Source organism: Hippocampus guttulatus, chromosome 18 (assembly GCF_054856545.1).
Source record: "Hippocampus guttulatus isolate MCC_2025c chromosome 18, RoL_Hgut_1.0, whole genome shotgun sequence".
Classification (NCBI taxonomy): domain Eukaryota; kingdom Metazoa; phylum Chordata; class Actinopteri; order Syngnathiformes; family Syngnathidae; genus Hippocampus; species Hippocampus guttulatus.
The window spans coordinates 8616307-8632731 of NC_141278.1; the positions used below are offsets into that span (position 1 = coordinate 8616307).

The 16425-nt window shown below is 46.3% G+C and overlaps 1 protein-coding gene across 1 annotated transcript; it reads left to right on the plus strand.

Moving 5' to 3' along the window:
* The first annotated feature begins 7957 nt into the window (after window positions 1-7957).
* LOC147191033 (sal-like protein 3) lies at window positions 7958-16156 on the plus strand. Its single transcript, XM_086137552.1, has 3 exons — window positions 7958-8125; window positions 11723-14595; window positions 15693-16156. The coding sequence occupies exons 1-3, from the start codon at window positions 8038-8040 to the stop codon at window positions 16065-16067; spliced, it is 3336 nt and encodes a 1111-aa protein (XP_085993678.1). The 5' UTR covers window positions 7958-8037; the 3' UTR covers window positions 16068-16156.
* Window positions 16157-16425: the final 269 nt, after the last annotated feature.

Sequence of the window (16425 nt, forward strand, 5' to 3'; positions counted from 1 at the left end):
TTATGACTCCCTCTGTTGTAACCTGAAGGGGCACTGCCCCAATTTCCGCTAAATGCTAGTTGTTCAGACCCAAGTCGTCGCGCCAAGCAAGTCATAAGCAAAAGTGCTTGTGCATTCTTATCTCCAGTGGTGAGTCTCTCTTAGCCACCGCTAATTGCTAACTCTAGTTCCACCCCCCCCCCCCGGCGTGTTTTGGCAGCGCGTCGGCGAGCTTTTTTGGCCGCCCTTCCGTGTTTTCCACCGTTGTTTCCTGGAGTCCTGAATGGGATGGGTCGTTTGCGAAATGACAGGACACGCCAACAAATTGCATCACTTCTGGCTCAGCAGCTGAGGACAATGGCCAGCCATATGCCACTTGGAGAGGGGCGGGGGGGGGGGGGGCGAATGAAAGAATGGTTCTCATTTCAATGCGCTGGCTTTCAAAGCCAGATAGCCCCGCCATCAACCTCTCACCTCCCTGACTCGGACCCCACGGTTACAGCATCGGGTACCTGGGGGCGGCCATCTTGGCCCCTGGCGTGACGCAGACATATGAGCTGACGTGTCACCAATTTGCGCAAACTAAAACAATTCATTTCAAGAAGATTACCCAAGCGCACATTGAATTTTGAAATCATGTTTCTCACATTTGGTTAATTAGTCAGCGGAATCGAAGAAAGATCTTCTGCCGGCCGAGCGACTCCAGAGTTGTGATCAACGTGGGCAGCACGTAGCGCATTTCTGTCATTAGCTAATTGTCCAAATTTAGCGTTAGCCTAATAGCTTGATAGGCCAAGTCAGTTTTCAACCTTTTCAGAAAGAAGACACTTTTTCCTTCGAGCCTCTTTTGCGGAGGAAATCAAGGACTCGATAGTCGTGAATTTCTTGAGTTTTGATGAAAAGAAAATAGAAGCTATGGTTTTTGGTCCCAGTGGCCATTATCAATCCCACTATGTTAACGTGAATCTCGTAGCACGTTATCGAAAGCCGATAGTCTTGAACTTGGGGTTTAAATTGGACAGCACTTTATTTTGGAGTCAGCCAGTCCCCCCTCAAGCATCTCCAGTTGGTTCGAAATGCTGCAGCTCGCCTCCTCACTGGAGCTCGTAGGAGGGAGCACATCATCCACATTCTGGCTTCCCTTCATTGCTCTCGGTACATTTTTTTTCAGAGATTTTTTTTTTTATGGACTTTATGGACCTTACCCCTTTGAGCAGAATTTAAATATTCTGAATACGGTACATTTTGAGGTCCTATCTGTTTGGATGGCTTTTTTTTTCCCTTCCCTTATTCGCCATTGATTTGACAGCGAGTGAGGGAAAGAGTTCATTTTTAAATGTAAATGAAGTGAGTGTAGTATTTCAATTGTGAGAACATTTAATTAAGAATAATTAAGCATGCAGATATATTTCCTCAATCTTTTTTGTCCCTCCCCCCACTCTGTAGGAGAGAAAGTTTGAGGGGGGGGGCTTGTGGATGATTAGCTTCTTTTTGTCCTCTGTGTTTTTTTTTTCTCGCTGAGAAGATTAAATATTTCTGCTTGAGAAAGTCTTTTTAGGTTGCCACTGACTGCTGTCCTGCTGCACTCTCACCCATCCTCCCTCCCCAGTCACCAGCCCCCCAAGCCCAAAACACATCTCCCTCAGTTTGTCATTCCAAAATGTGGTGGAAAAAAATGTATAATCTTCTTCCAAAGAATAGAAAAAAAAAGACTATAGAGGATTTTTTTTTTTTTTTGCCAAGTGGCCTCTTTATTGGGTGGTAGGGGTATGTGCCCCCCCCACTCCCTTAGTATCCACACACAACGGGACTCCAATCTGTCAAATAATTAGCCAGTGTGGCAGGACAAAGCTTGTGTTTTATACATCGGCGCTTGAATGCATCATCACTGTATTGTAATGGCTCATGGGAAACTCGGGCCTCCGGAACGGGTGGGTGGGGGGGGCGGGGGAGGTGTGTAAAAAAATATATAATTTGTTAAACTTTGCTTCACCTGTTTCGGCATTTTACGTGCGTGTCATCTCTCTTTTTTTTTTTTCCCTGAATGGACATAAATGAGTGTCACTGTCGTGGCGAAAAGTTAAACACGCTCTTGACTGTCATGTGGCACAAATCTCTCATGGCCCCTTCAATGTTGCTCTTTATTTGACCCCCCCATGCCCACCCCAACCTCCTCCCAGACTGCGATTTATAAACACAACGCGCCACACAATGCCCGCCTTGTTTGCTAAACGGGATAGCCTTAATGGAGACTTATATTTCCAGGATTATATCTGCATTCACTTGCAAATCATTGGTGGGAGCAGTGGGAGTTGGAAGGCGGGTCTGCGGAGTGGTGGGGGGGGGGGAGAAGGAGGGGGGGGCGTCAATGCTCTTCCTCTGTCTATGAATAATAGTATCATTTGAATTAAGTGGACACCTGGTGCAGCGGGTTCGGGCCGCGGAGGCGCGCCACTGACCCGCAGCCGCTTGCCAACTTCCCGCTTTCCCAGCCTGTCCTTATCCGTCCACCCCGCAGCCTCCAATTACGTTCCTGCTCCCCGCTAAATGCCACACACTTGTAACTTAAGTCTCCCCGCGGCCAAAAAGCTGCTGGGAGGAACTTTTTTTTTTTTTTTTTTTTTTAGCAGGAAGCAGGAGATATTCTTATCCATCTTTAGATTCCAAAAGAGCCGGTATTACGTTACCAGGGGGAAAAAAAGGTTAAATTAAATGCAGTAAAAAAAAAAAAAAAAGATAAAATGGCAGCGGATCCACGACTAAAGCGCCTTTTGTTGATTTATCGTACGTGAAGTCAGCCAGCCGCGCACGGGGAAGAGGGGAATTCTATTTGTATGCGTCCTGCGTGGCTAGCGCACACAATCGGGCCTGTATTGCAAATTTATATCCTAATGTAGCTTTCGTGGCCGTGACAAAAAGACAACGTTTTTCAAGTTCGAGTGTCTGCTTTTGACGGAGGCTGACAAACAAAGCTTTGTTTAAAAAAAAAAAAAAAAATCACAGATGTCAGCTCCTCCACAAGCTTGGGGAATACTTTTAAGGGTGCGTGGGCAATGCTAGTGAGCCAAAGTTTTCCCCATATGGAAAGCTATGTTGTTTTTGTTTTTTTAAGATTTAGTTTTCCTTCATTGTTGTTTAGTAAAACATCCTGAGAGGCTTTTCGGTGTTGAAATCAACGGAGAGGGTGATACCTTTTTTTTAGTTCAGAACAGCTGATTGTGCATATTCAAAAGAAGCACAAAAACACACACACACACACACACACACAGCAACGGAGATAAAAATGTTAGTCGTGTTTAAAAAATATATATACTGTATAATAAAGTGATATTGTTTGACATTGTTTTGGGAACGAGTGATGATTTTAACCAGGATGTTTACGAAGGTGCTCGGATTCAAACATATTTCTGCTGAGTCATGATCCGTGTCATCCCGCTCAGACATAACACAAACACAAAAGCTTGACCGCACGTTTTGTCACCGGCCTCCCTCGTGTAATTTGTCTGTCCGTACGTGGAGGCAATGATCGCGATCTGACTCAGAAACATTTTCCCATCACCTTATAGTGCCGTCAAATAAACAGTGATGGAGCATAACCGCGCGGTTATCCGGATCCTGCGCCTCTTGTCTTTGACATTTTGGCCAGAGTCAGTTTTTCAACTGAAAGGGATGAAAAGTGACGAACACAGAATCATATTTTCACCCCCAAATAATCATGTAGTTGTAACCTAAGCCTCAACCCTTTCGGGGACAACGGTCACTAAAGTGGACGTCTTATCATGTTAGCAGGTTACAACGTGCATGAAAGGGTTAAAATAGCCTGACCAAAGCGCTGGTGAACACAAATTCGAACACTTAACCCCTAACCGTGGGGAAAAAAATAAAAATAAAATCCTGATATGCGGCGTGATAAGTCGCAATGATTTGTTGTGACTCACAGGAAGTGACTGTTCCAGACGCAGATGAAGATCATCAGTGGTCCACGTTTACACAAAAAAATTGCGTCATTTTCTCTTTTTTCTTTTGTTTACAAATGGCGCTTTGTATTTGTTCTCTTTTTTTGGCGGGGGGATTTTCTCACATTTCACAAGGATCTGCCATGTCTCGTTGCCATAAAACCTATCTGACGTTGTGTTTAACCCTTTTCGGGGACAGCGGTTACTACAGTGGACATTTTATCACGTTATCGGGGTTGAAGACGCTTCCAGACCTGCGTGCGACGCTTGGTAATTCAAGAGGTCTCGTGGTCTTATTTTGTTGCGGGGGCAGAGCGGCTGTCATGTATTAATTAAAATCCAAATAGGCCGTATTGATTGTCTTATCAGGCCTCCGCAGCCCGGACCCGGCCTATTGATCCGGCTTGTGATTTATGATCATTTTCACATACGCAAATAAAAATCCCTTTGGTGTGATTGTAAGAGGAAAGAGAAGCCGAGTGAGTGTCATTCTTGTAGATCTGATCTCCGGGAGAACTAAAACAGGCGGCTGCCACCCAGGCGGGAAACCCTCACAGGAGACGAATGTTCTGCTGGATGTTGTTATGATCCAGTGAGTTTCATTTAAAAGTAAATCTTATGAGCAGGCGGGCTCCACATGCCTGAAATTTACAAGCTGTGGACGCCGAATCGGCCTTGGACATTTCTCCTCATGTTGTCTTGTTTGGATTTTGCTTTCATTTCAATGTCCAAATTCCTACAGCTTTATGTGCCCGTACACACCATCGAACTGATTTTGGGACATTGTGTTGAACACCCCCCCTCCCCAATTTTTTTTAAATAAATAAATAAAAAATGTCAGAGTACAATGATTAGCAAACTTTCCCAGCCTCACTTTTTTGAAAACATCAAATTGTACACCTCCACACTTAATGCAGCCATGTCTACCGATGTAAAGGTTTTCCTTTATAGTTCAAAATAACTTATTTAAGCTCTAGGAACCCTTTGCTGTGTTTTTTTCTTTTTTTTTTTGCTTTTGATACAGTTTGGAATCCATACGTATTCTGTAGCGCCAGCTAGCTAGCACGGAGCTAACAATTGGAATCGTGTCAGGAGAGGTACAGTTTGGAATCCATCAGTGTTCAGGTAGCGCCAGCTAGCTAGCGCGGAGCTAACAATTGGAATCGTGTCAGGAGAGGTACAGTTTGGAATCCATCCGTGTTCTATAGCGCCAGCTAGCTACCTAGCGCGGCACTAACAATTGGAATCGGGTCAGGAGATCACGGTCAAGTTGTGGGCCGGTTCGATTGCACCCGAGGGCGACGGGACAACACCGATTAGCGAGAATCAATATCAAATCAAGGAAGCCGGGGCGTCCCGATAAAGCGGTGGGCTATTCATCATAAGCAAACGAGATGCTTTCCTGAAGAGATGTTATTCCGGCCCGGGAGAGGAAAGTCGAGTCTTATCTCCTCGAAGCAGCGCAATAGAAAACGACGCGGTGATCAATAGCGGGCCGCTTGTGTGACGTACTCGCAATTATCAACAGCTGATTTGGTCCCAAACACCCTCTCTCTCTTTCTACTCCCTCCACCAAAGTACATCTTTTCACAGCACATGATTACAAGTTTCGGCACAATGCTGGTTGAAAAGGAGGATTACAGCTTTGTTTGCGTCAAGGAGTGCTCTTCACTCAGCATCCAAGGACCGAAAGCGTAGATTTCTCAGATTTGTTGTCATTCCACGACTTCGCATCGCACAGGGAAAAGTACAACAAATGTGATTCTTTTGTTTGAGTCTGTCGGCACTCACCTCGGTTTGATGGTTTTCGAGAGCGCGTCTCAGCATTCACGTGATAATAAGGAAACGGTTTCATGGAAAGTTGAACGCGAGCCTCAGCATTCACATGTTGACAATAAACTAGTGTTTTGAATGTACAGTGAAACTCCTCTACAATGAAATCATGTTTGCAGCAAGAAATTTTTCACAACAGTTTTTTTTCCCGTCATATGGGTGGCAGGAGAACGGGAATGGTGTTAATGCATGAAGATTTTTTTCACATTAGGGGGTATTTTCGCCCATGTAGGTTTCGTTCTCGAGGAGTTTCACTGTACTGTCTGTTTCAGTTTAACGCACGTTTCCAGGCAATCAGTAATTTCAATACGTAATAAAGTGTCGGCGTGAATCCTTGTCTGTGGGCATTCACGCAGTACACATAGAATATAATAAAAGCTTGTTTCAGCATTCACGCTGAAACAAGCATGTTTCAGCAAACGTAGGATGCATGTTTCGCGGGAAACTGAAAGCTTCTTTCTTAACATTCACCCGTATGGACTGTAATGGAAAGAGTGTGTTGAATGTGCAACTCAAAGCTTGTCGTTTGTCATGCGCTTTGTATTTGTGTGGATGCCCGTCTCTCAGCATGACACACAGAAACGTAGGAAGACTATTTGTGTCGAACTGAAAGCTCATCTCTTTGCATTTACCTGATACAGGTATGAGGGCGGTCCAGTGGTTAGCGTGTCGACCTCACAGTACAGAGGTACCGGGTTCAATTCCAACTCTGGCCTCCCTGTGTGGAGTTTGCATGTTCTCCCCGAGCCCGCTTGGGTTTTCTCCGGGTACTCCGCTTTCCTCCCACATTCCAAAAACATGCATGGCAGGCTGATTGAACACTCTAAAATTGTCCCTAGGTGTGAGTGCGAGCGCCTCTCGTCTCTGTGTTCCCTGCGATTGGCTGGCAACCGGTTCAGGGTGTCCCCCGCCTACTGCCCGAAGACAGCTGGGATAGGCTCCAGCACCCCCCCCCCCCCCGTAACCCTTGTGAGGATAAGCGCATTGGAAAATAGATGGATGGAAGGTAAGTACGAACAGTGAATGCTGAGAGATGGACATTCACGCCGTAATACCCCCCCCAAACCAAAAACGTTTGATTCTCAGATGAAAAGATTGTCTCTCAGCATTCATCTAAAAAGACACACATGATGTTTCATCATTTTTTTTTCTCTCAGCAATTACGCATACCATACCTGTCAACCTCAGCGAAGACCTGCCCTTACAAATGATTACGATTATTATAAACAAAGCAACAAAAACCCATACAACGGCTTACCGCGGATGCGCACATCATGCTTTATCAATCCGACTCTACACAGCGATAAAAAATATATATATACGATTGAGGATTACTTTTGCTGGTTTGCCGTGACAATAGTAGCGATTGACGACGGCATCGTCGTTGGCTACCAGCAGGTGAGACGATCTGGATTTGAGCCAAAATGGTCTTTGTGAGATCGGTTCACAATTGTTGTTTTTTTTTCCTGTATAAAAGTTGTAATACGCCGTACAAGATTTGAAATGATAAAAAAAAAAACCTTATAAAATACGGGGAAAACGTACAAGTTGACAGGTATGCCATACGAATGATTAAAAAAAATTACATTCTAAAATGGAGTATGGGATGCAAAACGGCATGTATGGTAATGCTCATCATTCAGCACTCAGCCACCATTTCTACATGTTTTCTCCAGTGTTTGCACACGAGCACACGTATCACCGCATGGAGCTTCACGCAGATGCACACTCGGTCAGCCGCCGATAGAACCACGCCGAACGCCCCGAGTCGCTTTTGCGGGCAAGTTTGACGACCATCCCGGCGCATCAACCATGCGACGTCAGGATCTTTTTTTTTTTTTTTTTTTTTTTCCCGTGCGCAAAAGTGGGATTGAAAACCATTTCGCGGACCACCCAGGACGTCCCATTTGGACCGGTTGTGGAGTTGCGCGTAAAAAGCAGCTGATCGCCTCCACCGTCCTCCAAAAAAGGCAAAGGTAGGTGACGTCATCGCTCATTTCCGTACGCACAAATCGCCAATCCCCGCTGAGCGAGGGTCCTAAAAGCATGAACCCCCCCCCCCCCCCCCTCGTCCCACCCACCTACTTTTCCATCATCATCATTCTCATCATCACACTGACATGCGCAATCGACACCTGGGGGGGGGGGGGGGGCATCTACCGCGCAGCCTTCTTGTGAGCTCATTTCGGCAAGCCCGCTCGCACCCGCCGGCTGCCGGTCGCTGCGAGCCGACTAACGGCAGGCCAGGCGGCGGCGTGCAGGCGGCAACATGTCCCGGCGCAAGCAAGCCAAGCCGCAGTACCTTCGAGCCGGACACGACGAAGCCCCCGGCGGCCTTCACTTCGTCCGCCATGACGGTACGTGGAAGTTGAGAGCAAAAAAAAAAGAAAGAGGAATTCATTTGAACTACTTGTAAAACGAAATTGAAGTTGACGTCGCATCGTATTTCGAACTTTATTTGTAGTTTTTGTACTTACGTGCTGTTTAAAAAAAAAGTTAACGTTTTAGGACGTCAAGTCTATTTACTTTGTCTGAAAATGAATATAATTTAATATATAACCTTTCTACACATACACATATGGGTATGAATGTATTTCTGTATAGATACATACATTTACACACTTATTCATATACATATATCTGTTTATGCATAGACAATATATTTGCCCCCCAAAAATAAACATGGACTCTAGCGCTGAAGTTAACAAATATGAAGGGGGAAAAAAAACCCAAAAATGATTACAGATACATTTCGTGGCTCCTTGTCTTTAGTCCAAAATTGTTATTATTTCTTAAACGTGATTTGAGTTTAACATAGCAGAATGTTTGTTTTTCGCAGAGGCCTTCCAATCGTTTAAACTTTCCTTTTTTTATTCTTCCATTTTCATCCTTGCCGCACCACAGAAAGTTCAAACTGTTTTATTGACATATTTGTATTTCTCTTCTATTTAATTTGACAGGCTGAGCATAAACGTGAAGTTCAGTCATGCTCAACAACAAACACAGTCTCTTTAGCTCGATGCTATAATTACGATTGTCTTTACCATCATAACAATAACATCTGTAAGCAGATCTGCCCGCCTATGTTATCGCACACCGGCTCCTGCTGTCATCATATTTTCTAATTGCCGTATAATTCTATTCATCGACGGGGAGAACAGATGTTATTTGAACCCTTTTCACGCTGCCGGAATTGAATTAATAGGAAAGCACAAAAAAAAAAAAACACCGTTTGGATTGGAGAGTGTAATGTAAATTGGTTAGAATTGCTGTAGTGTAATAAGATCCATTTCACGAAAGTTTCTTGACGCGCGTGATGCCATTTGACATGTTTAACTTTGAGTCGGCCACGGGTTTTATATAGGGGGTCCTGGCCTGTGGCTTAACCTCAGTCAGCCCCCACCCCCACTCGTGTCCGCATCATAATAGACTTTAGTACATCAGAGGTTGAAAGGTCAGGCGGCAAGGCCGAGAAGAGAGCCCGGTTACGGTTCCTCCGCTTCTAAAACCACACAGCCTGGAACGGCCGTAAATCTGTTGCCTCGCTCCTTTTATTATGGAGTGAATTCCAGTGTTGGAAACGCTCACCATACGTGCACGAGTTGTATTATATTTTGAGAAATATTTCAAAGCTGGAAATAAAAACAAACACCTTACCCTTTTGTTTTCTTTGGAAGTAACTCGGACAAAAGTGAGCCTCGAGATTTGTTTTATTTTTATGTTTTGCCCAAGACCACCCACTTGGTGAGCTGCTGATTTACTTTGGCATCGATTGCCTTCACTCGCCACTAATTGCACATTTGTATTGTCAGGCTTTAAAAAAGTGGATCGCTGTCCTTTTTTTTTTTTTAATGCTTTTTTAAATTTTTCAATGCAAACAAATTGTGTTTGCGTGAGGATTTGTTTTAATTGCTCTAAAAACACAAATTGATCATTTTCCATTTTTTAACCCTTTCATGCACCCTGTAACCTGATAACACGATAAACCGTCCACTGTAGTAACCACCTCAAAGGATTAGTAGAAATTTGAACCAAGTAGGATTTCAATACGCTTCATTACAGTGGCGTAGTTTGTGAAGCAATTATGAGGCTAATTTTCAAAAAAAATAAAATAAATCAGAAATCTCTTTCAAAGAGGTCCAATTCCCCCCAAAATAATTTAGTTAAAAGGTTCCCGGCGCGTATAGATTTCTTTCACCTTGTTAACTTGTTCTTCAAGCTTTTTTTTTTTTTTTAATAGAAATGTTGCTGCACATTGAAATAACGTTCAGCAAATCTGCCTCTCAGTTACAAGTTCCCCGTTTGAATCTCGGTCGCACACTGAATGCATTCAATTCAAGCTGCACATAAACACGCTCATCCAGATATGAATTGATTTCTTTTGGTTTTTGGCCATCTCAACGGTATTTTCAAGCATTTTTCAAGTAGAAAATCAACATGAGGGCAAGACAGTGGCAGGTGGTATGCAAGGCTGGCTCGCGGTCGAGAGGTCCTGGGTTTGAATCTCCGCTCGGGGTCAAGGCATCTGTAGTAGAACATGAGGAAAATGTCAGCATGAGGGCAGCATGGTGACGTCGCGGTTTGCAGGTTTGCCTCATCGCGGAGAGGTTCTGGATTTGAAGCTTGGGGTCTTGAATGTTCCCGGCCTCCCAAAACATGCACGGAAGCTTCACTGAAGACTCTAAAGTGGCCTCCAAGTGCGAATGTTTTTGTTTTTTTTCTATCTGCGCCCCCTGCGATTGCCTGCCAACCAGTCCGGGGGGGTGACCACAGCTCACCGGCAACCAAAACAAAGAGAAATGCGATAATAAATGCGTTAATAAACACGTTCATGATCTCGCCACACGGTTGAATTCCAAAAATCCGCAGAATCTCGATCTGCTCGTATTTATTTCCCGGACACAAGCTGGTGCGGCAAAGAGTGTTATCAAGTTGACTCTTTCCATCTGCTGTTTTTTTTTTTTTTTTTTTTTTTTTTTTGCTGCTGCTTACTTCCCTAATGGCGCGAAGCCTGAACAGATTGAATGAAAAGTCCTCGCACCAAGTTGTAAGCTTCTGTCCGATGTCGAGGACAAAGAGGCTAAAATTTCCCAAAAGTGCCCTCATTTTCTGTTTTTCCATGAGACTGAATTAAATAAACACAGGCAGAAAAAAAAAATCAATGGCACGTATGGACATTCATTATCTGTCCCAAAGCACAACTGCGAGGTCAGATAACTTTATTGAAGCTCATTGATTTTTCCGGCAGATTATGAACATCTGAGGACGAGTGTGTGTGTGTGTGCGTGTAGGTGTGAGTGTGTGTGTGAGAAACATTTGGGCAAGGCGTTAAAGCGACTGAGGACCCCCCTGGGGGTCTGCAAAATAGTTTGCAATGAATTATTGTCATATCTTTTTTTTTTAAGTGCGTACATACAGTAAATCCTCGTTTATCGCGGTTAATGGGGACCAAAACCACCCGCGATAAACGAAAATCCGTGAAGTAGCGATTAATTAACATACAGGTAAATTTTTTTTTTTTAAGTCCACAAATAGTCCGGGAGAAGCTGCAAAACAACGGCGAGTCACATAGAGCAACATATACAGTACTGTACTCCATGTATATGGAAAAAAAAGAATACATTTCTGAATATGTTTGAAAAAATCCGCGATGCACCGAATCCGCGATAAACGAACCGCGAAATAGCGAGGGATCACTGCATACGGAAACACAAGGCGCCCCCCCTCCCCCGCAACATAGTCCTGTTTTTTTTCATCATTTCAAAACAAAAAGTGTAATATTGAGAGGTTTTTGGAACTTCAAACGTTTTTTATCGTGACATAATCAGTCTATATTCTTGTAATATTGCACACAGAAAAAAAGCAAAGTAGACCACCAAAAAATCCCCCCCTCCTGTGATTCTCCACGCAACACGGCGTGACAAATAACTTATCCCATCACCTCTGTCTGCCAGACCCCAAGGAAGACGTGGAGCGAGAGGACCCCAGTGGGACGGGAAGTTCCCTTTGCTGTGAGGACACGCACGTTTGCCACCAGTGTTGCGCGCAGTTCTTCGATTGGAACGAGCTGAGTGAGCATCGGAAATCCTGTGTCGAGAATCACCCGGTGTTGATTGTGAAGGACGGCAAAGGCGATGGCGCGTCAGAGTCCCCGACGGAACCCTCGCCGGCCCCCAGCGTGGAGTCGAGCGACTCGTCGGCGGGAGAGTCGGCGTTGACTGACTGTGACAGCCCGGATGAGGCTATGGACGTCGAACTTGGGCCGCGGGACAAATACGCCTCTAGCCCTTCTCCGGCAGATTCCGCCGAGACTCAGCAACCGCTCCCCAACACTAACGTGACCCTCGGAATTCTGCACAGCACCAGGGTGGCCGTCGCTCAGTTCTCCCCAGGGGTAGGCGACGGCGCCTGCGAGCGTGCGGCCTCGGCCGCCATCCCGCTCATCCTGGAGCACTTGCTGGCTTTGCAGCAGCAACAGGTCCACCAGCTGCACCTGATCGAGCAGATCTGTAGCCAGGTGGCCACCATGAACAAGCAGCCGGGCAAGGAGGCCTTGAACCCCGTGTCCAGACCCTTGTGCCTGGCGGCGAACCCCTACGGGGTCCCGTCGGTGTCAGGAAATACACCATCCGACATAAACGGCCAAGCTCCTGCTTCTCTTTCAACCGTGCCTGAGATGTCACAAAACCTCCCGTCGGAAAGCGTATGCGGCCAGCCGGTCTTCAGAGACGTTGTGTGTACTTCGGCTTCTTCCTCGGAAAACTCCGCTTCATCCCTCTCCGATTGTAGCCGTGTCTCCGCATTAATGCCTCCTTATGCCGGCTCTCATCCGAGCAGCAGCTCTCAGACCCTGAGCTCTCCAAATCCTCTCTCCCTGGTTCAGGGCAGTGTGTCCTACTTACCCCACACCCCCTCCAAAAGTGTCATCTACCCCAATCCTTTAGCCAGCATTGCCGCCACGGCCAATGCGCTCGACCCGCTGGCGGCCGTGTTAAAGCACCGGAAGGGGAAGCCGCCCGGCTCGTCGTCGTTTGAAACAAAGCCCGGCCTCGAGGAGCCCTTCTTCAAGCATAAATGCCGCTTCTGCGCCAAAGTGTTTGGCAGCGACAGCGCCCTGCAGATCCACCTGCGCTCGCACACTGGAGAGCGACCCTTCAAATGCAACATCTGCGGCAACCGCTTCTCCACTAAGGGCAACTTGAAAGTGCACTTCCAAAGGCACAAAGACAAGTATCCCGAAGTCCAGATGAACCCCTACCCCGTTCCAGAGTATCTGGACAACGTGCCAACAAGCTCTGGGATTCCATACGGAATGATCGTACCACCAGAAAAAGCCGTCCCGTCTTGGCTGGATAGCAAGCCTGTCTTAACGACCTTGTCAGTCTCCCTGGGTCTTCCAATCTCCTCCACTAGAACCGGCATCGAGGGCTCCAGTGAGCCTTCAAGTACAGCGCCGTCTGTTCAAACCACGTACCAGCCAACTTTTGGCGAGTGCGTATCGCCAAGCCAGAGAGGCAGCAAGGCTCGATTGTCTCCGGTTTCAGACACTCGACAGTCCAACCAGGAGGAAGAGGGATCCAGCGGTATAAAAACAGAGGAGGCGCATCTGCCGCAAAGCTACACGCAGATCTGGAGAGGCACTCAAGTAACCCAGGAAACCAGCTACACATCTTTAGCTACCACGCCGGAACCTGTGGCATCACTGTCTCCGGTCTCCAGCTCCCACTCGCCGCTCCCGACCAACCCAGAAGATTTTTCACCCGGCGGCCTCCTGGACTTGATGGAAACCTCGGAAACCTCAAAGCTGCAGCAGCTGGTGGAGAACATTGACAAAAAGATGACGGAAGCCAACCGGTGTTTCCTGTGTAAGCGCGTCCTCAGTTGCCCGAGCGCGCTGAAGATGCACTACCGCATACACACGGGCGAGAGACCCTTCAAGTGTAAGGTGTGCGGTCGGGCTTTCACAACCAAGGGCAACTTGAAGACCCACGTGGTCGTTCACAGGGACAACCCGCCAGTACAGGTGGAACACTCGTGCCCCATTTGCCAGAAGAGGTTCACGAACGCCGTGGTCCTCCAGCAGCACATCCGCATGCATATGGTTGGTCAGATCACCGACTCACCCCCGCCGGATGGGGGTCCGGAGACGCAGGGTGAGAATGAGAAAAACTTGGACAGTCCCGGCAGCAATGACCTTGTCGATGATGTCTCCATGGAGGGCGATGACGCGGAAGAAGTACAGGAGGTAGAAAATGTGGTCAGTCCTTCTAAATCTTCACTCGAGAACCATCTGACGGATCCCTCGGTAAACCTCAGCACCTCTGGGGAAAAATTTCTCACAAATGGCTACGATGACCAGATCCAGATCGAATGCTCGCTAACAGAGAAAGGGATGCAGAATCTGGGAACCACCAGCCCCCCTGCGACGCCGCCTTTATCACCTGCACAAAGTACTGAATTTTGGGAACATTTTGCGGCGTCTGTAAAGAAAGAACAAGTCAAATCTGGAACTCGAGGCGTCACCCAACTGTTGACCAGCGGGTCAACTCAATCAATAAAGTCAGAGGTCAACGGTTACACGGAACCCTACCCGACGTTCGCCATCAACTTGTCGGCCGCTTACCCGTCAGTCACCGGCTCGGGAATAGCCCCCCTGCTCGGACCGCCGCACCCTCGCCGGATGCCGAAGCAGCACAACTGCAGCGCCTGCGGGAAGAACTTCTCCTCGGCCAGCGCGCTTCAGATCCACGAGCGCACGCACACCGGCGAGAAGCCATTCGTCTGCTCCGTCTGCGGTCGAGCTTTCACCACTAAGGGGAATCTGAAGGTAGGCCTAACACAGGGGTGTCAAACTTCACCGCGAGCCAGATCATAGTTATGGTTTCTCTTTCGGGGATCGGTTATAACAGTGAAAACCCTACGAGGCCTGTTATGGTACGCCAAAAATCACAATTCACTATGTACCTTGGCTTTATGTCCATTGGTTCGTTTCACATTCCGTCATTCCAAAAGCAAGGGAACAAAATGAGAATCTTATATTTTGTGTAAAATGGGGATGGAGTCAATTTAATATAAAACATCAACAGCTTGAATCGTTTCTTTTAGACATACTCCATCAGTCGTTTGTCCTATTTTTAGGAAATGAACGATGCAAAGACATAAGTAGACATTTAACTGAACACAATGCCCCGATAAATGTGAGGACATTTTTTTTCTTCCTAACACAGATGACGTCGCACCAATTGGTCAAACTACCACTGTAAATTGGCAACTTCTGCCGAATTTCAGGCTACTTCAGGCTGTTTAAAGCCACTTTGTGCCTTAACATGTTAGGCAGCAGCAGTTACAATGGTTTGTTTGAACATTTCGGTGTTTAAATAAACAATAGATGAATGTCTTTTGTTGTATGCGATGTTCTTTTAATCTTTTTTTTAAAGCTATATAATTTATGTAAGATATTTGCTAATTTCCATTAGCCTATCTATAGCATTCTACATTGTTAGCATGTAAGCTAACTGACTTTCTTTAGTTGAAATGAAATGGTTTGGCTAAACATTTTGGTGGTGTTTAAATACACAAGGTTTTGTACTTTTGTCAGTTTTACAGTAAACTTGGGAGTGACAAATGACAGCATGAAGCAGACACGCTTTGACTCTTTCTTTCTTCAAAGAGAAGTTTTATGGCAGTCTCCCATTTCTTGAGAGCAAGTGTGTAAGAACGTGTGCTAAGGGGTACTTTAAAAAGTGTGATTTAATAAGCTGCAAGTGTATTTGAAAGGTACGGGAGGAATAAATCAAAACAATTCTCATTTCTCGCTATAGCGGATCTGGCCCACAGGCCTTGATTTTGACACTTGCCGCCTAACGAATGCTAACTTTGAAATTAGCATCTGTTGATCACTACCCTTTTCTGGTCCCTTTGCAGGTTCACATGGGCACGCACATGTGGAACAACACGCCAGCCAGGAGGGGCCGGCGTCTCTCGGTGGACAATCCAATGGCCCTGCTGGGCTCAAACACCGTCAAGTTTGACCTTGCCGCCCGAGCCATGCAGGTGGACGCCGGCTTCTGGAGCCGCTACGCCAGCGCCATCACCAGCAGCCTGGCCCTGAAGAACAACGAGATCTCTGTGATTCAAAACCGAGGCGTGACGCCGTTACGCCCGATGACCGCTGGAATGGACAGGGTGAACGGCGCGGCGAGGCCGATCACGAGCCTGTCCAAGAATGGCGTGGAACTGGGGAACAACAGACATTTTTCTATGCTGAGTGATGACAGTAAAGAAATTGGAATCAACTGATGCAATGTATTATGGACATTAAAGTATTTGTAATACAGTACTGTGAATGATATGTACGAGAGCATACACATAAACATATTTTGAAAGTATTCCTTAGCACCTGTTCTCACTCTGCTGTTCACACAGTTCTCCAATTTAGACTAAAATGTGCATGCTTCAAGTCTTTAATTCTCACTCCCAGTTGACGTTTACTGTAAATTGACACAAGACAAATTAATTATGCATCCATCCATTTTCTGATCCGCTTATCTTCAAAAGGGTCGCAGGGGGTGCTGGAGCCTATCCCAGCTATCTTCGGCAGTAGGGAGGGGACACCCTGAACCGGTTGCCAGCCAATCGAAGGGCACACAGAGACAAA